At 44.2% G+C, this 24,979-nt stretch overlaps 2 protein-coding genes and 2 non-coding genes across 4 annotated transcripts; 1 reads left to right on the plus strand and 3 right to left on the minus strand.

The window, feature by feature from the left end:
- Nucleotides 1-9,172: 9,172 nt before the first annotated feature.
- On the minus strand, nt 9,173-13,533 carry cryz (crystallin, zeta (quinone reductase)). Its single transcript, XM_041949417.1, has 8 exons — nt 13,272-13,533; nt 12,580-12,732; nt 11,695-11,858; nt 11,332-11,383; nt 11,092-11,241; nt 10,809-10,910; nt 10,282-10,377; nt 9,173-10,098 (listed from the first exon to the last, which is right to left on the minus strand). The coding sequence occupies exons 1-8, from the start codon at nt 13,377-13,379 to the stop codon at nt 9,934-9,936; spliced, it is 990 nt and encodes a 329-aa protein (XP_041805351.1). The 5' UTR covers nt 13,380-13,533; the 3' UTR covers nt 9,173-9,933.
- Nucleotides 13,534-14,293: 760 nt separating this feature from the next.
- dars2 (aspartyl-tRNA synthetase 2, mitochondrial) lies at nt 14,294-24,865 on the plus strand. Its single transcript, XM_041949394.1, has 17 exons — nt 14,294-14,784; nt 15,665-15,764; nt 16,272-16,338; nt 16,570-16,671; nt 18,021-18,116; nt 18,247-18,370; nt 18,650-18,696; nt 19,117-19,223; nt 20,050-20,119; nt 20,602-20,781; nt 21,227-21,334; nt 21,517-21,579; nt 22,633-22,785; nt 22,906-23,124; nt 23,250-23,360; nt 23,458-23,533; nt 23,823-24,865. The coding sequence occupies exons 1-17, from the start codon at nt 14,610-14,612 to the stop codon at nt 24,011-24,013; spliced, it is 1,989 nt and encodes a 662-aa protein (XP_041805328.1). The 5' UTR covers nt 14,294-14,609; the 3' UTR covers nt 24,014-24,865.
- On the minus strand, nt 17,379-17,450 carry trnae-uuc. Its single transcript has one exon. It is a non-coding gene; the product is annotated as a tRNA-Glu (tRNA).
- trnae-uuc lies at nt 20,167-20,238 on the minus strand. Its single transcript has one exon. It is a non-coding gene; the product is annotated as a tRNA-Glu (tRNA).
- Nucleotides 24,866-24,979: the final 114 nt, after the last annotated feature.

Raw genomic sequence — 24,979 nt, forward strand, 5'->3', positions numbered from 1 at the left:
GAAACAGTCGTTCCTAAGAGTGAACTCAAAAATAACAGCCTGGATTCTTACAACTCAACGTGTAAGACATCATCAACAAGTCTTTAAAATACTGTGAAAAACTGAAAATTTGAGCACACATTCCATGACAACAAGCGCCAACAAAGCCACTAAATAGACCCCAAGGTGAGGCTTTTTGACAGCTGTTGTTCGAAAGGTCAATGATGAAACTCAAAAAAGCCACAAGGTTTTTTTACTCAGTGTTTATAATTATAAAAATAAAACACACCAAACAGTCTCAGTTAGTATTTTCTGCGTCTGATGGAAAATTCAGTTTTAAATGAAGTGCTTTGTCTGACCTTTTTAAAACAGTACCGATCCATGAAATGTCATCCGCTCACTATGATTTGAGCAGCTAGCGTATTTTCCTCTCCAGTGCGGTGGGTGGTCGGCTAGACGTCTTCTCAGGAAGCACCAGCCTCAGTTTCCTCCTGGGGGAGGACCCTCCTTCCTCTGACAGATACTCCTGCTGCAGCAGCGCAGCAGTCGCGCCTCCATCACCTGTGGAGGATACACTTTGTGTAGACATACTGGGTGCAGCGACACCTGATACAGGCACATCTGCCACCTGCATGCTGTCTCCTGACACCCCTGCTGCGAGTCCTTCAGTTAGAGCCACAACCCCAGCTGCCATATTGACTGTCGACCCAGCAGGTAAATGTCCGGTCTCCGTGTTACTGTTATCGTTTAACAGATTCTCTGGAGTGGTCAATGGTCCAGGAACCTGAGCTACCACCCCAGAAAAACCATCCACACTTGGCGGTGCCTGAGTTGGGTAAGTGGGACTCTGCTTGGTCTGGGGTGCTTGAGATTCAGAGGGCAGGTGATGTTCTCCTTTGTTTGTCTGAAGGCCTGGTCCCTGGGCTGGATCAGACATCAGTCTTGCTGTAAAAGTAGAGTTGTCAGGAGGCAGCTGGCTCTGTGAGAGGGACTGTCCAAGTGCAGGATTAACAGCTGGATTTGCTGTTAAGATTGAGGCTAGTCCTGCATGCTGGGAGGTATGAAGAGGGGAAGTTTGTATTGAACTTGCTTGCAAAGGGTTAGCATGTACGGTGTTAGCTAGAAGAGGTGTAGCAGGAGACGTCAGGCCGAGCCCAGCTTGCCTGCTGAAGCTGTCTGGGGCACCACTTGGAGCCAGGTTGGGCCCACCTATTCCTATGCCAGGAGCGAGGGAATTAGCTGGATAGCCGGGGAACAGGGCCTTAGATCCTGGGGCCATAGTGTTGAGCAACAAATTTCCTCCTTGAAGAGAGAGGCTGCTTCCAGTCAGTTGTGAGCCTGCTGAACCCAGCAGAGAGAGGTTGGTAGTGTAATTCCTATCAGTGGCAGAGAGGGATAAGGGATGCTGCGAGGAAAACTGAGCACTCCCCAGAACCAGTCCAGCACCCTGATACTGAATAGGCCCACCTTGCAAGTTTGGTGCTTGTCCAGCGGCATTAGCGGATGCTGACTGGTCAGCAGCAATGATGGTATTGCCAGGTTTGGAGTCCTCTGGGTGTTTCTTCTCATCCTGGTCACCTTCTGCACTTTGCTCACCTTGCCTTTTGGAAGTCCTGTTGCCTCTCTGTCCTTCCTCTACTCTGTCTTCTTCCTTCTCTTCCTCACCATCCTCAGTCGATGCTTTAATCTTGATGGATTTCTTCATTTTCTCGCTGCTTCCTTTTGCTTTCTTACCAGACTTTCCTTTCCCTTCCCGCTCGTCTCTTTCTTTTCTATCCTGCCGTTTATCTTTACTCTTCTTTGAGCTGCTTTTCTGCGAGTGGCCCTGCTCGGTTTTCCTCTTAGGATGGACTTTGCTTTTTTTTAGCGGGTTCAAGTTGAGTTTAACCTTCAGTAAGCGGCTGGATTGGACTTTAGCTTTGTGTGCTCTTACAGCTCCTCTCTCCTTGTCTCTGGAGATCCCTTCCTCCTCTTCCTCCCTCTCAGGCTTGCCTCGGCTGTTTCCTTGCTCTAAGGTTCTCGACCTCTCCAGGTCAAATGTTACATTTCTTGTTTCTCTTCTCAACTCTGTGTTCTTCATCATGTCAGACTGGTTGTGGTTAACACTCCTACCCCTGTCAACCTGTCTGTACTGAGAAGGGAAGCCATCAAACAGAGCACAGTCTTTCATGTGGGTGTGAGTCCCCCCTTGTCTCATGTTCTGCTCTGGTGGTCTGTATGTCCTGTGGCAGCTCTCACAGTGTAAAGAAGTCTCACCTCCTTCCATGCCAGTCCTGTTGCTCTCTCCGGTCTCTCTATAAGCAGTCAGGGTCTCTGGTCTCTGACTGAAGGTTTCTTTACGTCTATGAGAGGAAGAGTTGGTGTTGCCATGAGAACGAAGCTTGTTGGGAAGGTCCCTGATCAGCATTCCCTGCTGAGTCCCAAGCCTCCTCCTTTCTTCCTCTGCCATCATCCTCACTCTTCTCTGCTCTATTTCCTCCTCTACCTCCATCCCTGCATTTATCCTGTTGTTCCATCTCGTTGGGTTCACGCCCATCCCTCTCGGCCCTCCAGTGCTACACTCTGGGCACCAAAAATGGCTGCCGTTTTCTTCAACCCGGGACCTGAACTGGCGACCATAGCCATTTGTCCTTTCATCCGCCGTCAAGACTTCCCCGTCCCAACGCTGGCTGTTATTTGCTTGCAAGAAGGGCTCCCTCCTCTTTTCACTAGCTTCTCGGTGGTTGACGTGATGATTTGCCATTGTGCTGCTTCCCTCTTCTTCCATTTTCTGTTTTTTACTTTCTTTCAGTTTTTTCCTGCGAGACACTTGATAGAAGATCAGGACTACCAGCAGAGTCAAGCCAACGCCGCCTGAAGCACAGCAGATGACAGGTAGGTCATTTCTTCAACAGGGCAGTCACATTCATCTTTACCTTTTTACAGAAAGGTGGTGTGTAGCATTTTGCACATTGCAAATGAACTGAGACCAGTACAGTAAGCTACCAAGTTAGCTTGCTATTTAGTGGTTAGCAAGTTAGCTAGCCGATCAAGTGGCCTTGTTTTGTAAGTTGCTTGTATGTTACTAGTCATATTTCTTGCTCGCTCGCTAACCAGCCTGCTGAGCAGATGAATAAAATGCAATTAACCGCTACATGTTGCTTATTTCCTACCTAACATAAGGCCTTTTTCCAGCCAGTTAGCCACTAAATGGATTTGTTTAGGTGTATAGTTGTGTATATTAATATGTTACTATCACTTTTTTATTAATAGTATGTGTACACAAATCTATATTTTTTAAATGCAATGAAGTGAATGTCCAGAAGAAATAGAATGAATTAAGCAATAAGTCCTGAGAGCCACCATCTGCTGTGTGTGTATCATGTATCATAAAACAGTCTCAGTGGTACCGATTGACCTGCCATTGTGCAGCTGAAATTGTGTCAGGTATTTTAGTAGTACTACTACTTTGAATGTAAGGGAGACTCCACGTGCACAGCTGTGCCATGATCAAGTTGGTGTTTGCTTCGTCTTGAAGCTTAACTGCAGAATGGATGTACAGTAAAATGTTTCTTCGGTTTCAGGGCTGATGTTATTTATGATATGATATGATTATTATTCATTATATTTTCCTGTGTTTTAAATCTGATTCTCTTTAACTTCTCCTGATTAATGAATTTGTGACATCTTAGCACGGCTACATTCAACAAGCCAGACCATTTTCTCTCATTTTGTTGAGTACCGTTCTCACCAATAAAGCAGACGACTGCTGCGATGGCCAGGTCTCGAGCATACAGCTGAGGCGTCACGCTGCTTCTCGTCTCTACCTGCACTGTGATGTTTCGATTGGACGGGACACAGTTGGCTTCAGTCAGCTCCAGCACCGTGGTTACAGCCGGGTTGTCGGCGCTCACACACACCATCCTCCGGCCATTATAGAGGGTCTGAGAGCAGCAGGGGGGGGCGGTGTCACGTCTATGTCAACTAGTCATTTTCTCCTTAAAACAGCTAAGAAATATCTGCTATGTGAAACCATTTGCTAGGTGGCTGGACCCCAGTAAACCTGCTCACAAGAGGTATGAGGACATTCTCATTTCATTCAAAATCCTCCTCATTGTCCAGTATAATCTCCTCAAATTACTTATTTATTATACCTGTATCATTACACAGATTTTATGTTTTCTTCCACCTAGAAGAACAGTGCTGATATGAGTCATAATTTCCGGTCACCAAAACAGATATGTTCCTATCATTGGTTTAATTCATTTATTTTAATGTGGCGGTTTGTGAAACAAGTGAAGAAACTCCTGCACCTTGTCGGGTTGTTGTATGAAGGTGGCCAGGAAGGCAGCCAGTTCCAGCAGCTGACAGGAGCAGTTCCATGAGTTCAAGTCCAGGTTGAGGTTTGTCAGCCAGCTGAGGTAGGAAAAGGCCTCAGCAGGAGCAGAACTGAGACGGTTTCTGGACAGATCCAGAGTCTGCAGGCTCACCAACCCACTGAAGCTAAGATCGGAAGACAGGATCATACTGCAGACATTACGCTGGTGGTGCTGCAACTCTTTTCTTTGAAAGACACACACATATATATATATATATTAATAAATGCAAAAAGTGCATTAAACGTGTACTAACCTGTTTCTATCCAGATGATCTATGAGGTTATCAGACAGATCCAGACTCTCCAGATGTTTGAGGTCATCCGCAGGGAAGGAACCAGAGTCCAAACGGGTGAGCAGGTTTCCCTCCAGTTTCAGGCTCCGCAGGGCCTTGCTACCTTTAAGCCAGCCACCTCGGATCTGCACATCAACACACAGAATCTCGTCAGAGGCTTCATTCAGTCCCCCAGAGTACTCCAAGCCGTACTACTAGTTCTGTCTCAATACAAGAAGAAGTCTGTGGTGGTTATGCAAAGCATCTGCAGTGTGGTTTTCACTCATTTTGACTGTGTTTATTCTTCTTGTCTATTTCATAAAAGCAATGTTTTGGTGTAGGGCATTGTAGTCTGATAGTCTTCTCATGTGTATGCTCTGGTCTGAGTACATATAAACACAATCAGATTTTTCCCCTGAAGTGATACCCACCATGCTGATGAGGTTGTGGCCCAGAGCAAGGACCTCTAGCTGGGTAAGATTGATCAGAGCTCCCCCCTGTAGGGCCTGACTGGTCAGGAGGTTGTGGTCCAGCAGTAAGGTGTGGAGGGAGGTCAGGGCTCTGAAGGACTGCTCAGCCAGCACTGAAATGTGGTTGTGACTCAGGCCTGAAAGACAGACACACATGCTCATAGTCCATACCTGCAGCATTTTAAAGCCACTGTGTGTAGAATTTACTCCCATAGAGGGCGTATCAGAAAAGACTCTCTTCTTAAAGAGAAGAACATGCAACAACCATGCATGTCCATATATGTGGACACACACAGGTACTGACTGACCTATGACTGTAATGTTGCTGAGATCTGACAGTGAGGCAGGCTGGACCTTGGAAATGGAGCCCTCTGTTAGCAGCAGAGCCTGGGTCGTGTCTGGAGCCTCTGATAACACATACACAGTTAACACACACAAACACACTGTTAACACACACTGGAAGCACAAGAGGTCTTAGAGGTAATACATCTCAAAGTTTGTTATATTGCTGCAGCGTTTGTGAGGAAAGATGGCTAAAGATGGCAGACTGGCTAACATGAATCACAAAAGCTGGCTGTTACTGTAAGTCTGTGTGTGTGCGCGTGTGTTTGCGCGTGTGGTGTGTTTTACCAATAATGTGAGTCAGTCGGTTACAGATGACGGCATCTTCAGAACAAACCACACAGGAAGCAGGGCATGATGGGAAAGGGGACACGCGCTGGGCTCTGATGACTGACAACACCAACATCAGCAAAATACCTGCAGACAGATGGACATTTTCCACAAATAAAAAGGCATGAAAAATGACATACAGGAAAAACCTGACGTTCCTACTGACACTGATGGACTGGAGTGTGTTATTTTATTCACCCACAGCATCTCTCTCTCTTTAACCGGTCTCATTTGTGTATGATGGAAATCCGCTGTGTGCAGTACTTACTGGTCATGTTGTGTCACAGCAGAGGTAGCATGGTGACGAGGTAGCATCTCTTCCGTACGGCTGTAACCCGATACAGCTGCAGCTCTGTCAAGACCGTCATCTGTTCGGCCTGTTCAAACATATAATTGCGTCTTTGAAAATACTCTAGAATCACCCGTCATGTAGACTCCAGCCCCCCAGGACCTGATGTTCACGCCCTGTGTTCAAAGACCAACAGTCCTGACCATCATTACCAATCATCAGCCACGATCAATACCATCATTATCACCACCAGTCATGTCTTTGCCTTTGTGTTTCCTTTTGTCCTTCAGACCACAAGTCATTTTGTGCTTTTTGTCCAAAAGCACTGAGGAATAGATTGCGATGTCTGTCATTAGTCATTTGGTGAACCCTTCTTCACTTTTCTTGGGCCCCTCTGGAGCCCCATCACAGACCTCAGCGTGTCTCTGGACCAAAGCTGGTGAGCCTCTCTGATGGCTCACCAGCGAGCCGTTGTAATGTTTGCTCATCGTTTGTTCTGAGTTGCTAGGCAAACAAACAGTGATAAATGGGTTGGCACTGAACTGTGTGTGTGTGTGTGTGTTGTCATCAGGGGAGGTGGAGGTTGTCCCCAGAGGATGCTGACTGATGGATGACAGCCAGATATTGTAGCAGGATGAGGCCTATCATGTTTCGGCTACAGCTCTTTTCCTAATGGACTTTCCTCTAGTGAGCTGCCCTCTTTAATGAACAAACACGAGTTACTCAACAACAGTAATGTCTCCATGAAATCCATAAACCAGAGCGGATCAACAGAATGTGAACATGAAAAACCACAGAACAGAGAGCCACAGACACAGAGTGTGATGTGTTATATGCTGACAGGAGCAATTTCACCTCAAATGACGACAAGTGTTTGGGTGTTTTATTTGGGTGATGCAAACGTAGCATAGATGCCTCCACTGAAAGAGGCACACAGCCAGCTCTTTAACAGCTGTTCTGCAGTATCAAGCAATTCACAACTTAAGAGCATTTGAAGCAATATGGATTTGAATCAAATTGAATCAAATGTGGTCATTTTGAATCTCTTTGTGGTCATAATGAGTCACCTTGCAGTTTATCTCTGTCTCTTTATCGTGTTGTTTCTTTCAGTAACGTTTTGCAGGTGGAGCCCCCTGACCCCTTGGGCCCCTGGGCCCGTGCCCAGCAGGCCGTCCAGCAATCAATCCATGATTGTAAGGTTGAGCGCTGTATAAATTATCTCATCAACCCTCAATATAAAATCATAATCAGCAGTTTCCAACAGAAGAGGCCCTGATAAACCCACTGTGCACCCTGTGTGGATGGTGTGCTTGGGCCTTGCTCTTGTGAGTCTGTCCTCTTCCAGGTCTCCACGGTGGAGAGGAGGTTGTGTGGCTCAGGTCTGTTTGGCGGCACCTGAAGTTGCTCACCATCCTCCTTGACCTGTTTCTTCCATTTTTCCTTGTTAAAGGTTTTTCAGGAAGTTCATCCATAGCAGAATCAAGAGTGTAGTATGCTGCCCACACTGTAAAGTCCCTTGAGGCAAATTACTGATTTGTGATATTGGGCCATATATATAAGATGGACTCAACTACACTACCTGCCCTGCTCTGAATGACAGGAAGTTAGTGTCTAGCTGTGAACTAAGTGAACCATTGAGGCAAAGAGCTAAAGAGTTTAATAAGGAGTACACACTGGACTGTGTCTGCTGGATGTGTATGCAGGCCGTGTGCTCAAACATTAGCCCAAAGTCAGCATCTGTCTTTCTGTATTGGTTTTGGAGTTTTTCTGCCTCCTAGTGGTCAAAATGAGTGATGCAGCTTTAAATTAAACACCTGAAGCTGGATGGTTCCCGTATCCAAAGCAGTGAGGACTTAGGTAGTGCTGACCATCAGCCATGGGTCATGGTTCCTCAGTATGTGTCTTTTTTGACTGGTTTATATCAGCCACAGGTTTGCTGTATGTCAGTTAATCAAATTTTAATTTCTTCAAACATAAATTACTCTCAGGATATGCATGTATAATATCAACTGAAATATCAAAGGTGTTAAAAAAGCATCAAGACTAGGTAAAATGCATGACCCACCTCAAGGTGCTTACCAGTGCGTAATTAAGCTTTAGAGGTTTATAATACAAAGCAAATTTGTAATTAATCAAATGACCACAAAGTAAATTGAAGTAAATTATCGGCAGAGCAGGTGTGCTCTTTGCCTGGTTGGTAATCCAGCCTTGCTTTTGGACATTAGATGTCTGACCTCAGAACTTAATGAATTACTGCTAATGAACTGCTAACGCACCATAAACCATTTCATTAGTGTGGCTTTCACCACAGCACATTTTACTGTGCCATTACTGTGTGGTCTACAGTGTTTTAGACATTTCCCAGTTCTCCAACAGGCATAATATTTTTAAAAGTGAAACATTTTTTTGTTGTGCATTCCCCACATATTTGTAGTCCTTGGCCCAATTAAAAACTCTTCCCTCACCGTGTGAATCAGGTGCTTTACAGCCTACTAGTTGACTGATCCCAGCACCACCTAAATACCTTCTCCCTCCATCCTGCAAGCTTGTGACTCTACAGTAAACATATCTCAACAGAGAAGCAAATATACCCACAGCTGTGTCCTCACCGCAACACACCAAAGAGACAACTAAACCTTTTAGCACTTTTTTGCACAATTCCATTGATTGGCTTAATGCTTGAACAGTCAAACACCTCTTCTTCAATCAAACAGATCATGTGTAGAGTGCAAGATCATTAAAGAACCCATTACAAACTGCTTACCTCTTGAACAGAACCCAAAGGTCCACCCCTGCAGAAGACATGGTACGCTCCACTCACATATTAATCCATAAGAATGATCTGTAGTGCTGTGGGGGGGTCAGCGCTCCATACTGGTTGCTACAGTGCCGTAGCAGGTACTGTGTGAATGTGTGTGTTACTAGCTTAAGTTACCTGGCCCTCCCTGGAGCATGCTCAGTAGAGCCGGCTGTCACCTGAGAGGCATGGATGTCGTGTCTGACTCACTTTCCTGAGTCAGAAACGAGCCTTTAAGTTTACTCTTTCACCTCAATTCACTCCTCCTACATATAATCAATTACATCACTATTGTTGACAGGACTGCCACAAAAACATTCAAAAAATATTTTTTGATTGATCCGTTTTATTTTCGTTCACAATTTACAGCTAATAAAAATGCTTTCTTTTATTTGGCTTTCTTTGATTTCTTGGTATTCTGAAGCACAGATCACATTTGGGAATTTGATTTGATTTCACAATTTACTTCAGGAATATCAGCAATTTCATTTAATTCCATGCTCTCAACTCAAGCGCTTGCATTCAGCCAGGTCAAAAAAATATTTCAAACATTCTTGATTAAATCAGATCGAACATCCAGCAGAAAACTTGTTGAATAATTACAGTGGTTCATCTTTAACACTCACTTAAAGCTGCGCTAATCAAATATTTATCTTAAAAATGGACCAATATTGATTAGTAACATGAACAGGGTCGCATGTAGTGATGACCCTCAGAGAATTATCAGCCAACTCTAAGTCCTGCTCAGCTCTACAAACCTTCAACTGTTTCTGTGGCCCTTAGTTTGGGTTTCCTGGCTAGAAACATCACAGAGAAAAAACAGAGCTAAAAACAGATTTCACAACTTTAAATACACACTAACTGGATCAACATTATTTCTGCTTTGCAGGTGGAAATGTTATTGTTGTGTTTTCAGACTGTACTGCTGCCTCCAAGTGGGCAGAAAAAAAACTGCAGCTTTCAGGATCACATGAATTTTATTTTTTTGCTATTGAAGATCATTTTCAGTCATCATTTAAAGCTTAATGTAACCACGTTAATCATTATTCAGCTCTTCAAGGGTCTCGACCAAAACTGCACTTGCTGATAATATCACATCACCCCATGGTTAAGACTATCTTCCCAGCTGCCCCGGGCGACTCAATGATGTCATGGTGGGCCTGGACGGCCTTCTCGAGTGGGTACTGGGAACCGACGACCGGACGCAGCCAGCCGCTTTCCATCCCTGTGTAGAGCAGCGCTGCACACTCCTTCTTCTCCTCCTGCCAGAGGAGGACAGGCAGACATCCATTTTTGCTGTTGGTTATTGTTTTTTACAAAGTGATCGTCGTCAATATTGTCATGGTCGAACGTCACAAAACGTCAGTCGCATACAGCTTGAGCGTATCATCAGGTGTGTGTATGTGGGTGTAAAACGTGGCTTATGTAATGCCGCTGCTTTGTACCTCTGTAGCAAAGAAAAGGGCCACTCCAATGATGCTGCTCTCTTTGACCATGGTGTCTCTGGGGTTGATCTCTATGGGGCCTCTGGAGCCAACGATCTAAAGAGAGAGACAGATGAAGGAGTGTATGGAAATGTACAAGAATGAGCTATGCTGGGATGAAACGACGACAAAGAACTATAAGCTAGAGGCCAACAATGTAAGAGACAGAGTGCTAGACTGTACTACAGAGCTACAGAAAGCTGAATCACAGGCTGATGTATTTAATGCCAAACACAAGCTGCTTAACATGTCAGCATTTTACTTTGTTTCATGTATGAAATCTGATGAGTGAAAACATAACGTCATCCATAGCAACGGAGTAACCTCGCCCTCCTCCTATCTCAGTTACATGAGCCGCTCTAAAGAGGAAGCCTTAGGTGGAACCTTTAGTGTCAGGAGGACTAACAGCAATAAGATAAAAAAAACACAGCATTAGCATTAGCATTAGCATGTGGTGAGAACGGCCTCTGGAGCGTCGTCCTACTGACCACGACACGTCCACCATAGGCCAACATCTGGAGGTCTTTACTGAGGTTGACATTTGACAGCATCTCCACTATCACATCCACGCCTCTGCCCTCTGTGGCTTCCTGGAAAACACACACACACACACACAGAGTCCATATCTCTACACTACTGAAACACAAAGAGAAGCTTTTCCTCTGTTAATAAGAAATAATGTTTAAATTCTTGGTGAGCTTCTAACACGACTTCTCCACACACGTGTGTGTGTGTGTGTGTGTGTGTGTGTGTGTGTGTGTGTGTGTATACCATGATTTTGTCCGTGTAGCCCTCCTCTCTGTGATTGAAGGCCAGGTGAGCTTGGTTGTTGAGAACCAGCTTCATTCCCTCTGGTGTCCCTGCTGTCCCCAACACCTTGAGACCCAGAGCCCGGGACAACTGACACGCCGCCACGCCAACCTGCACGTACACAAACACATGCGATGCCGTCTCCATTTTTTAAATGTAATTACAAAGAAAAAAAGAGGAGAAAAAAGAGAAGCGACGCACCCCTCCGCTGGCTCCATGGATGAGGACGGTCTCTCCGGGCTTGGCGTGGGCTCTGCAACACACAACATATGAGTTGAAAGACATTTTAGTCATAACATCTCTGATTGACTGGCTCGCTTAAAGGGTAAGTAACATCTGATATGTAGAGATGTGCAGATTTAGAAAAAAAGAAAAAGATTTGGTTGGAGAATCACTCTGAGAACGTGTACGACTATTTCACAGTCACAGTGATGTTCCTCGTTAAGTGTGAAACAGCAGTGCTCTGATAGAACGCAGGCTCTGAGCGGCAGTCAGACCTGTGACAGCCTATCCACCTCAATCCTGAATGAAGTTAACCGAACGTTTGCAGTGGCCAGGTCTTACTTGTGAACCAGAGCTCTGTAGGCGGTGAAGTAAGGGATCCCCACGGCTGCACCCTGGGTGAAGTCTAAAGCATCGGGCAGTTTGTGGACGCTGTCGTCAGCTGCCACAGTGAACTCTGCATAACCTCCGTCGACTGTGGCTGTGGTGAACACGCGGTCCCCTGCCTGGACAACACACACGCAGGATTACTTACACATGGACTGGATTTACTGCACTAACATGACTGCAGGCTGCCACTGTTTGATTTAACAAGGTAATTGCTTCCGATGCACATTGTGCATGTTCCCTCAGCATGTTATCAGCATGCCTGTTATCACTGTCAGTGTCTCTGGTTTAAAGCACACATGCTGTGTTTCACCTGGATTTTTCAAAAGTTGCCAGTGCTTAAGCAGCAACACCTGCAGGACAACCTGTTGCGCGTGTAGGCCTGTTCATCACAGCTCAGAGGGTTTCAAACTGTAAATTGTGCCTGCATCACATGATTGGATTCTGTGTGACCAACATTTTCTGAGGTAGATCCGGAGAAAACTCACGCAGGCACGACGAGAACTCCACACAGAAGAACTGTTTTTTAAAATTAAACATCTTTGCTAGAATTTTACTCCTGGCATTATCAAGAAGGCCCTGAACAGTGCTGACAGTCGATCCCAGAGTGTGCACACTCTGATCAAAGCTCTTAAAAATATCAGCATGAGCCACTAATATTTACTGAACAGTGACCAGTTTGTACTTGTTTGGCAATTAGTGATGGAGCTCTACCTGCAGAAAGGATTCAGACCATCAGGCCAGCCTACATTTCAATAAGGCGAGTAAAAGACTGACATTAACAATTAAAACATCCAGAAACAAAACACGGTTTACTGATCACGCCATTGTTCATCAGACCTTCACTGCAGTGACTCCTTCTCCAACACTTTCCACCACTCCAGCTACATCTGAGCCCGGTGTGTATGGCAGGGTGGGCTTTCGGGCGTATGTCCCAGCCCGGATGTAAGTCTCCACAGGGTTCACTCCGCAGGCGTGGACACGAATCAGCACCTGCAGAGTGACACAGAGACATGGTGGAATTAATTATAGACACAACATACAGACATTGTCAAAACTCTTTCTGGGGATATAAAAGATCGATTGATAAACATACCACAACCAAAGTACAAGAGACAAAATATGTCCCCTAATTTAACTGCAATTGCTCAGTAGCTATTCTTTAAATCCCTATGAACGCTTGTAGAATTGCTTGTTCATATTCCTAACTTGCACCACTTTGGCTCGATTGCCCTTTTCTGGGCTATGCACTCTGAACTGACTTCATTGATGTGCTATACAGTTACTGACACAGACACTCCAAGCTGAAAGGTGAAGCACTGTCTGATGTGACTGCCACCCAGCAGCTCTGCAGCAAACATCTGGACGTGTAAAGCAGATAAAATGATGCAGCTGTGCAGTCGGCCTGTGTTTGCACATTTAGAGACAAGTGAGAGATTTTTGTTCTTTTCAGCTGTGTGTCCACTGAGGTTAGCTGTCCTTACTGTGGCTGAGCCTCCACCTGTGGACCCTTCAGCTGCAGCGTGTCTCACCTGTCTGTGTCCGGGCTGCGGCACAGTCACATCCTGACAGAGCCTGAGCACTGACGGACCTCCGAACTCACTCACTCTGATGGCTCTCATCAGCCTGCTGCCCGACATGTCTGCGCGCGCGCACACACACACACACACAGACAGAGAGAGACACACACACAGAGACACACTCAGTCTCTCTGTGGATTATGTAGCAACACGTTGAGAAACTTCAGTGACACTTTCCTTCCGGGCTCGACTCTCCAAAGTACGCAGTTCCGCTTCTGCCGTTTGCAGAGCGGTTATAAGTGAATTAGCGCCACCTTCTGGTCAAGAGCGTACTGCCTTGGGTTGAAAAAGATAAACATAATCACAATACAAACTGCTCAAAGTGTTTTACAAAAAAAGCAGTGTAATTTAGGAAGTTGACCCAGACTAGTTTAGAAACATATTTACTTGCTCTCTCCAGAGTGAATTGTACCACTGTAAACTCTTTAACAATGTTGCCACCAGACTTCTGTGCTCTCTTGAAACCCTACAAGTTTTATCTACCATCTAGCTGCTATCTACCATAAAATATCTTTTCATTCCCTAAAGAACTTGACAACTAGAAAAGCGTCCAATCCACCACTCCACTGGATACATTTATATGGGTTATGAAATCACAAGTGCTTCTTGTTTGTGATACAACTATGAAACTCAGTAAAATTATAGTATTTTATGCACTTATTTATCTGTATGATCATTTCCTATTTTTTGTTGTCGCTGTTAATTAGAAAGGTCTACTGTTATTGTAATTGTTTTCTTTAATAGTGAGACGGAGGAAAGCTCATCATCACCGTGTGATGATGTGTATTACTGAAACATGTGAAAACATCGCAGCTCATTTCAAACAAACTGACCACAGTAAAAGGGGGGCTCCGAAACTCCCAATTGATTGCCGAGTTAAATCGATTATGTTGCAGTTTGACTACTTTAGTCTTAAAACGACATGACGTCACATCCGTTTACGCGCCACAGACTCGTACATGAATGGATCAGCATTGAGCTAATGGGTACCGCAGCAGAGGGTCCATCCACATGAGCAGAGGGGCGTGAAAGCTGCTACTCCGGAACCAGGACCAGAAGAAGAGACAACGGAGGCTTCTTACCCAACCCACACACCTCGACCCGGTCTGGGAAGTCCGGCTCCCGGTGTTAGCACACTCATGTTGAATAATGGAGTCATTACATTAACAAACCCTTTATAGCAGTGTTTTCCGTGTGAGAAGAGCCTCTATGCGCTTCATTCAAACAGCAAGACACCTCGATAACTTCCAGCCTTAAGTCACGTTAACTCAGCCTCAGTGTTCACAGAAGATGGCAGCGAGAAGCAGATACCTGCTGCAGAGGGTGTTCAGTGGACTCAGGGCTCACACTGTCTGCTATCAGAGCTCCACTCTGACCTCAAGCCAAGGACGCCTGCTGCGGACACCTCAGCTCAGACAGCTGAGCTGCTCACACACCCTCCACAGGTCTGATTCCCCCCGCACAGGTACTTTAAAGCCAGCCGCTGTGTGACTGAGACACAGCTTGTACTTTACTGACTGTGGTCCTGCCTTTGCACAGTGACTCCCATTAGGGTCCAGCATGTGCACAAGTAAAATGAATGCATTTCCTTCATGTTAGACCCAAAACTCATGCAAGAGAACGATCGCAGCTGACAGGGAGAAAATGATACTCACCATACTGTATTACCATTTTATTAATCTGCAGGGACATTCATCAGAGGAACCACAAACAAATTGAATGTCTGTTCCTGCAGATTGTAGACGTTGTAGTATGTTTTGATTTGTATTACCTCAGTAATGAGCGGCCACTGGGCTGTTGAAGTGAGCCATGAACAACAGACCTTGCTCACAGTAGACATTTTGACTGGTCCTAGCAGGAAAAGCACTGTGATTAATACTATGTAATGATGGCTGTGCTTCTGTATGTGTCACAGTAAGCCACGGCGGTGAGCCTCCTCAGTGCAATGCAGCCAGCTTTAATGTTATTAAATGCACCCGTTTCTTCACATAGTTTCTGAAAGTGTGATGAGTCTAACTAGGCCTGTGTGATACAGTTGAAATCATTATCACACTATGAGATTCTGTCTTTTTTTATGTCTGCACTGACTTATTTAAAAAGTTTGCAAAATCACATGAAAGAATCAAACGAATGTTGAAAGGAATAAATTGTGTTTGCTGAAAACTTGTATGCGCTGCACTGAACTCCAACAGCTAACTTTGTTATTCTGTGATTTACTGGTAGTGCAGCTTGCTTGGGATCACTCATTTGAACAGTGGACATTTGTAGAAGATGACACCATGTGATCATATAATCACAACAGTCCTCATCGTCCAGCAATAATCTTGATTGTGTTTCTTGTGCAGGTCCCAGCAGTCTGTCACTGAGGAGTCACACCTGTGGAGAACTGAGATCAGATCACGTGGGACAGAGAGTCACTCTGTGTGGCTGGGTCCAGTACCTCAGGTATTGTTCGGTTACTTCAGCGTACATAGTGAGATGGAACTAACAAGTACCTCGACTCAGTTGATGTGATGTTTACCATGTACTATAATAGTTCAGGATGTTAGCAAGCTAATGTGCTAATTAGCATTCAGCACAAAGTGTGGCTGATGGGAGGGTCACTGGTTTCAGTGTGGATCAAAGGGGTGGACAGATAGATGCACGCTGCCATCCTCAGAGACTAGCATAGCTGAAAATGTGAACTCCACTGCAGTAAACTGCAGCATGTTCATTTTATCACCTCAGTGTGTCAGTGGTGCCTCATATGAAAATGGTTGTTCAGTCTATGTCTTCTTGGACCAAGTGTTCCCTCACTGCTGTATACGTCAGCTCTTTGATTTCTCTCTCCATACCCAGCTCCACAATTCAATGTGTGAGTGTGTAGTAATATTCATATTATGACTCAGCACTGCCAAAGTTGGTTGTTTTGCTCCCGTGGGGCCCATAAAAAACTGTTTCTGCCTCCAACAGACAAGACCTGTTTGTCATCCTGCGAGATTTCAGCGGCTTGACACAAGTTCTAATTCCTCAGGAAGAAGTAAGGATCAAAACAATTAAAAGACCATGAAACAGTGTCTGGTATTACTGTCGCAAGATATAATAAAGATGTTTGCAATAATGTAAAAGTGTTTCCATCACAGAGGATTTACTGAAATAAACATCAGGAAAATAAGGACTTAACACTGTGTTTGTTTACATACGGTCGATGTTAGACTCAAAAGCTGCGACCTACTTGAGATTAATTAACCTTTTTTTTCGGTGTTTTAAGTCTGCCAGGGATTTGAAAGCAGTGCTGTGTGATCTCACAGCCGAGTCTGTCATCAAGGTTACAGGAACAGTCAGAAGACGACCGGCAGGACAGGAGAACAAGGTGTGTGTATGTTTGTGTGTATGTTAGATCATGACTGGCTGTCAAAAGCAGGTCCCTCTGTTCATATAAGGACGTTTAGCCGTTCAGAGCAAAGGCTGTAGAGCAGCTTTAACAAAACACTTAACAGGACACTTAAGGGTAAAGGACAGACATGTTTTTAGGATTGTGGAGCAGCACGCAGGCAGTCCTGTGGGTGAGTCACATGGAGGTTTCTGTATACATTTACTGTGCCATCCTCAAGTGAAAAGCATATGTTAAATCTCAGTTATTTGGCTTGTTGCCTTTGATAACTGAATGAGGAGGTGCAAGGAGCTTATTCTACATCATTCTGTCCACAAGCTGTGATTGGACAGTTGATGGTTTTTCATTACCTTTCGAGATTAAATGTAATGTGGATGATGGAAAATGCTGGACTGAGCTTTTTCCCACTGACTGTCCTTCTGCAGATTGGAGGCTTTCAAGCTCAGATCTTTGAAATAGCCCTGATTGGACTGGTTCCTTAGTGGGCAGAGCAAACCTGGTCCACGTCTTGTGTGACTAGACATCCACTTTTGAATCTGTCGAAAAAGAAGAGGCAGTTTAGAAGATGCTGTAGATGCAGCTGCCATTACCTGCTGCCTGTAACACCCAAATTTCCTGAGCTGGGGATTAATAAAGTCTATCATATCTTATGACACTTAATTGATCCCCAGGAAGGAAAAGTGCTGTTCCCATACCGGGAGTCGAACCCGGGCCGCCTGGGTGAAAACCAGGAATCCTAACCGCTAGACCATATGGGAATGTGTCTGGCAGGAAAAAAGTCCAACCAGCTCTTCAGTAAACACACATGAAGAATCTACTCACGACTGCTCATCTTTCATTCAGTACAAGCACATTATTGATGCAGAGTAGCTATTTGATGGTGTGAACAGCCTCTCCTGCCCCCCCACGCACAGTGAGCCAGGTTGTGCTGGTTTTCAAACACGTTAAATTTGGAGTCAGTCAAGTTACACAACAATTGTGTCAACAGGGGTTTGATGATCATCTCAGATATTTCTAAAGTTGTTTAATCCCAGAATTCATGCAGCTTTTCTCGTTCCCAGACCAGTTTGTTCAGGCTGGCTCAAAGAGCAGTAAGGGTTGGGAGTGGCTTTGGTGACTTATTTCCTGTGAGGGCGCTGATATGCTCAGTAGTGTATGTTTAAATAGATCGTTGGGTTCTTGGAACATTTGAAAATGTCGTTGTGTGTTTGCTTCAGAGGTCAGATCGTTTTCAGGGTATGTTGAGAGACTTCCTGTCATGTTTTTGAAGCACTCATTTCTTATTTCGAGTGCTCCATCTTTTCATTCTGCTGTGTTCACACCACCAGGGGATGCCAACCGGAGAAATAGAAATCCTGGCTGAGAGTGTGGAGGTTTTCAACATGTGCCGGAAGCTGCCTTTTGAAATTAAAGACTTTGTCAAAGTAAGTCGCTCATGTTACACACGTGTGCTATTACAATTCTAGTTACTACATGTACTCTGTTACTATAACAAATGTTCAAGTAAGTAATATTATTGGTACGATCCCTGAATGATGTGTTTTTGTTGTGCAGAAATCAGAGTCTTTGCGGATGCAGTATCGCTACCTGGACTTGAGGTCCTCTGAGATGCAGAAGAACCTCCGACTGAGATCTCAGCTGGTGATGAAGATGAGAGAATACCTCTGTAATGTGCACGGTATGGAGAGCGAGATTCATTTCTCCATTCAGTTCATCTTTTCCACTCTGTGGTTGACCATGTACTGTATCACAGAGCCATCACACACAGACCGTCACATATTGTTGAGTCTCCATTCAGTGTGACCTGCCTGTCACAGGACTCTAGTGGAGTTAGAGGACATGGAGGAAGCCCATGCAAATGCTGCACAAACAGTGGACAGTGGAATCCTGGTCCTCATTGCTGGAGCATGACTAAACTCCACTGTTTCTAACACTCTCTTGTTTTTCTCATTTGTAGGTTTTGTCGATGTGGAAACTCCCACCTTGTTTAAAAGAACACCAGGGGTAAGAAGGCTCTTCATCTCTGAATGATTTCAGCTCTACAGCTGGCTCTTTGCCAGACAAATATTCACATATACAACATACCATGCATTATTTTTTGTTTTTTCCCTGTTTGAATGTAAAAAACCAGAAATCCATGTGCTTTTCCTGTTTTTAATCTTCAAATCAACATTTGCAGTAGAAGTTAAACCAAAACCAGAAAACAACTTAATTTGAGCTTTTATTGTTATACAGTATCTATATTATCTGTCTCTGCTGCACCTCTACAAATACACTGTCATTGGCAATTTGGAACAAACACATGTGATATCTAATATCCAGGAAGCAATAGAATACAGCAGTTACAAATTACTACATTTTTTAAACAGATAGACATATACTGTAGGTATGAAGCCCAAATTAGTTTGTTGTTTTGTGTTTCAGGGGGCCAAAGAGTTTGTGGTTCCATCCAGAGAGCCGGGCCGGTTTTACTCTCTACCCCAGAGTCCACAGCAGTTCAAACAGCTTCTCATGGTGGCTGGCATAGACCGGTGGGTACAGGCCTGAGCTGAGGAAGACTAAATGTTCTTCCACCAGTCTGACTGATATTTGCACTGTTATAGAAGACCTGTGTGTGTAGATGAGCATCTTTGTTGTTAATTCAAAGCCTAACTCTTAAAACTTATATAATCTATATATTTATAATAACAATGTATGAAATGACGATATGAAAGCAATGTGTAAATGTATTGATGAACCAACAGAGAATTATCAGCTGAATGTGCAGCACGTCCAGAGGTTTGACATTTTTACTTGCTAAAAACTTCAGCTATTGTTGGATTATCATAAATGTTACCAATTTTCTGTTGATCAATTAATCAATATTATTATTGATGCTTTCATGTGTATGCAGCATTTTTATGTTGGAGCTGGTTGTTGTGGAGCTAATTTTGATCACTTTATGTGTTGTATGGTTTAATCTACAAAAATGTATATTTTATTTGCTCATCATACCTCTTCTATGTAAGATCTTACTGATGAAATGTTGTGGAGTAGAAGTTAAAGTAGCATAGAATGGAAATATTCAGGTACAAATATAAGTACCTCAAATTTGTACTATAGTACTTGAGTAAATGTACTTACTTACATTTCATCACTGTACATTCAATGATCACTAACCAAGAGCTAACTACCATCATGCATTGCAAAGCCAGAAAAGAGTAGATTGAGATGTCTGGTAGAGTAATGAGCTGTTTTGGTCGTAGCCTCTGGCTCTGGGTGTGTTCTCACTGCAGCTGACTGTATGTCACCCCCACCTCTTCAGCCAAGAGCCAAGAAGCACGCAATGACCGACAGCCTTTGTTGTAACTGTGGCAGGTACTTCCAGATGGCCCGGTGCTACCGCGATGAAGGCTCCAAACCAGACCGGCAGCCTGAGTTCACCCAGGTAGGAAAGAACTCGCTGCTCTCAAAGTTACGTTAAGTAAATGTTTGTTCCCATACCGGGAGTTGAACCCGGGCCGCCTGGGTGAAAACCAGGAATCCTAACCGCTAGACCATATGGGAGTGCGTGGCCTGTCAGAGCTCAGTCTGGAGAGCACTTTGCAGATCTTCTGCCCTCTGGGGTGATTTTATCAGTTTTTCCTCTGGTATTACAGATTTCAGCTCATTCATCACATTTCTATTCATTAGTTAGCGGGTGCGAGGGTGTATAGTACAGAAAATGCAGCTCTTTCATGTACATACTTTGCTGTTCCTTTGGTCTAGGTGGTGATTTTGATTGGATTTGTCCTGTTTTGTCCAGTTCCCCGTTGTACTTAGTCCTGGTGTTGACTTGGACTTTACACTTTACAGTTTTTTTACTTTATAGTCGTTTTACAGTCCTGATCTGTGTTTTCTGAATGGTTATCCTCTCATTATCTCTCCCAGGTAGACATAGAAATGTCTTTTGTGGACCAGGCAGGCATCATGTCCCTGGTGGAGGGTTTGTTACAGTACTCCTGGCCTGCAGAGAAAGGGTCCATTAAGGTTCCTTTCCAAACCATGACGTATGAAGAGGCCATGAGGGACTACGGTGTGGACAAGCCTGACACCAGATTCAGTATGAAGGTGGGTGATTGTGGGTTTAACAAATGGTGGACAAAGTACACAACTCCATTACTTTAGTCAGAGTATAGAGACTGCTGGTCAAAAATTATTTCAATACAGGTGAAAGCTGTTTGGCCAAGTTTTACTGGAGTACTTGCTTTAAGAAATACTAAATTATTCAAAAGTACATTGTCTTTTTAATGTCACCACGTTTTGTATTGTGTAAAAACTTGAAAGGTAACTATTAGTATGCATCAGCAGTGGATTCACTGGTATCATTGGTTTGATTGGACCAACCATAGCATAAAACCTGCAGCTGCAAGCACAGACAACTTCATTTAAAATGTTTCTGTTTTTGTTTTTCTTGTTTCTGTGTATTATCATTATGTTCAGGAGGGTGTGAATATGTCTGTGGGACCTGTCTGTCTGAATCCCTGTCTTTCTTCTTATCTGTCTGTCTGTCCAGCTGGTCGACCTCAGTGAGGTTTTCTTATCCACGGATATTGAGTTCCTCAGATCAGCTCTCAGCCAACCAGAGGGCTGTGTTCAAGCCATTTGTGTCCCCAGTGGAGCGGTAAGAACAAACCGTTTCCTGTTGAAGGGAGCCCATCAGAGCAGACTGTACAGACATTGTCAAGAACAACTGCATAATAGTGAAAACAAAAATCAGTTTCATATCACACAAACCATGTTTGTAAAGTAACAGTTTGCTGATATCTGCAGCTCTTCACTGCTGTGTCTCGTGTTTGACTACAGAAACTCTTCACTGGGAAAGACTTGGACAAACTGAAACAAACAGCTCACACTCAGTTTGGCCAGGTAGGTTTGGCTTTCCTCCTTCTCTCTATCTTTACTTTCACATCTTGTGTTGTCTTGTAATTGTGTTGTTAAATTTTGGTGAAGTCACTGTTTCATGTTCATGTTTCACTTTAGAAATGCAAAGTAATGCACTGTGGTCTTCCCTTAATGTGGATTATTCATGACTAAATAAGCATCTGTCACAGTAACAAAACATCTTTAGGTGTCAGTTATATAAAATTTATCTCTGTTCTATCTGCTCAATTGGGATTGTATGATCAGATTTCACTGAGACTGACCAAACAATACCAAATACCAATACGGTGTTGCCAGATGCCAAAACCAAATTATTGCACCAGGGCTCGAAAATGATAATATTTTAACTGAAACTGTTGTACATTCAAAATTCAGACTGCTGAGTGTTAGAAATTGAGTTTTTAGTTAACATAAATTGCAGCAAAGGGTGTGTGAAGGTCTGTGCCGTATATCCATGGGTTAACAAGTTGACTGCAATGGGCTCACAGCTACGGGCTACAGGACACACTCTGCATGCTCGCATGTAAGCAAATTGGTCTCAATACAATGTGTACCATAAGCCATACCAACATGTGACACTGTTGATGTTTAGCAGGTATGTACAATGTTTATCATCATTTAGCGTGTTAGCATGCTAACAGTTGCTTATTAGCACTAAACACAAAGTACAGCTGAAACTGAAGGGAATGTTTTTTGCAGGTATTTCTTTATGAACCAAAGCACAGATTCAAATTTTGATGTGACCGTGGCTCTAGATGAAAAGTCAGTTGTGCCAATTCATCCTGAGGGGAATAGAATAGAATATCTGTCCCAAATTTAATGGCAGTCCATGCAGCAGTTGTTGAGGCATTTTACTCCCCTGTGAAACATGCTGTAGGGAAGAAGCAAACCTCACTGATGCATCTGAAACAAGAACTTTAAAGCTTCACCAAGGTTTTATTGCAAGAGTGAATTTTACAGGTGGCGTATTATTGTGCCCACCCCCAGTATTTTCTCATTGTGTCCTTTTTTCTTCATGTGTGCATGTTTTGTCTGAAGGAGCTCAGCTTGGTGCTGGTCAAAGCCGACGGGACATTGAAGTCTCCCCTGAAGAAGCTGCTGTCTGTCTCAGCCGCAGGGGAGCTGCTGCAGAGGACAGAAGCCAAAGCAGGAGACCTGCTGCTGATGGCGGCCGGTTCCCTCCACACCGTGGTAAGACACTCACTGACAAATGTTCTACTACACAGGAAGGAAAGGTAAAACAGACTGTAGTGTGAATGTATGTTCATTTCTCTCCTTCTGTCTCTTACTCCACCCTTGCTCTGTTCTCAGCGCCCGTTGCTGGGCAACCTCCGCCTGCAGTGTGCAGAGCTCCTGGAGTCTTGTGGCCTTGCAGTGCGCGACCCTTCAGCCTTCCACTTCCTGTGGGTTGTGGACTTCCCTCTTTTCTTGCCCAAAGAAGAAGAACCGGAGCAGCTGGAGTCAGCCCATCATCCATTTACTGCTCCACTGCCACAGGACACACAGTTACTCTACACAGAGCCACACAAGGTAGTCACACAGACGGCAAATCTGTTTTATTATGTCCTTTTGTTACTCATTTTTGGACATTCAGAAATAATCAGACATCATATAAGATGCATTAAGCCTTATGTTCAGTCTTCTGCCATTCTCAGGTATGTGGTCAGCACTATGACCTGGTGCTGAATGGCTGTGAGATTGGAGGAGGCTCCATCCGTATCCACAAGGCCTCAGAGCAACTTCATGTCCTGAGCAATATCCTCAAGGTCAGTCATTGTATATTTGGCTAGTTTTCAGCCTACCTTTGGTTTCGGGCCGAATCATTTAACAGTCACAACTGTTCTTGACATGTGTGTGCTGCAGGAGGACCCCACTCTTCTCTCTCACCTGCTGGAGGCTCTGGACTCAGGAGCACCACCTCATGGAGGCATTGCTTTGGGTACGGTTAACACTTGATCAGAGTATGCTTTAGCAGTCACTGATCCATTCAGCTGTCAATCCAAATGCGGTTTACCACTGCTGCGGTAATCAGTTTAGGAGCTGCATCTGACTGAAATGTTATTGGTACATTTGAAGTGGCAGTGGTGCAACTGAGCAGATCATACATGTAATGAGTTACATGTGTAATATCCAATACTACATCTAAAACTACACAATTCATGAGCTAAAAGGTGAAAATGGTTATATATTTATTAAGTCGTCATAATTACTCCTCCATTGTTTTCTAGGTTTGGACCGGCTGGTCTCCATCGTGGTCGGAGCTCCCAGCATCCGTGACGTCATTGCCTTCCCCAAGTCATTCCGGGGTCATGACCTCATGAGCTGCGCCCCTGACTTTGTGTCTGAGGAGGAGCTGAAATCTTACCACATCGCTGTCACATGGCCAGCAGAGCGAGATGGAGGAGAAGGGGGGAAGTGAGGCGGTGAAGAATAGAGATGAAGAGACATCATCACATCTCTGTAACCCACACAACAGAGGAACGAGCGTGAGGATGAGGAGACAGAGCTGTGTAGACAATCAGCAGGCGGTGCAGAGACTGAAGCCTGTGAAGATGTGTGCCAGCTGGCCAGCAGATACAAGGAGGAGAGAAAATGAGGAGGAGGTGATGTTGTGGCTGCATCTCAGTACTGTTACAGTACTGCAGAGGAGAAGGGACACTGCCACAGCAGACACGATGGAAATCTGACTACTTCTACCGCTTTGTTTCACATAATGTTCTAAATGTTGCCTCAGAGTGTGTTCCACCTTGATGAGAATAAAACTGTGGAGAAAAACACGTAATTTGTTGCGACACAAAACAAGTTTCCCAAAGCATTTGGGAAAATGATTTTTAGGCTTATAAAATAACCAAAAAAACCCTGACAGTATCTGACTGCTGTAATGCTAATGAACAGTGGGCGGATGGTGTGATCAAACTTGGACTTGAACTTGATCATGAATTAACTATATGATCAATACAGACTGCAACAAAACGACAGTGTGTGAGGGGTTACTCATAGTGATGAATTTGAAGAGGATTATGAAGTTGATCTGCAGTTCCCCTCTGCCTTACAGAACTTTATAACGAGTTTCAGCTCATTGTTTAGCTGTCTGGCTACAGTTTTATTGTGAACAGAGCCTAAACACAGTGAATATGAGATTTACTGGCCACACAGCCAGATACATGAGTCCACATCAATGCTAATGTTGCTCTGTGACTGCTTGGTGTGCACATAAGCAGCTATACAAGATTTTTTTTATGTATTGCGCAATTGAAAAAAAATAAATGTCTTATTTACATATTGATTTTTTTTTTCGTTTTTTTCTTTTTGTGATGTTTAAAAATTATGGGGGAAAACAGGCCCCCAAGTGATGACGACAGCAGCGTTAACCCGGAAGTGAAGT

This window comes from Chelmon rostratus, chromosome 12, assembly GCF_017976325.1.
Source record: "Chelmon rostratus isolate fCheRos1 chromosome 12, fCheRos1.pri, whole genome shotgun sequence".
NCBI classification, from domain to species: domain Eukaryota; kingdom Metazoa; phylum Chordata; class Actinopteri; order Chaetodontiformes; family Chaetodontidae; genus Chelmon; species Chelmon rostratus.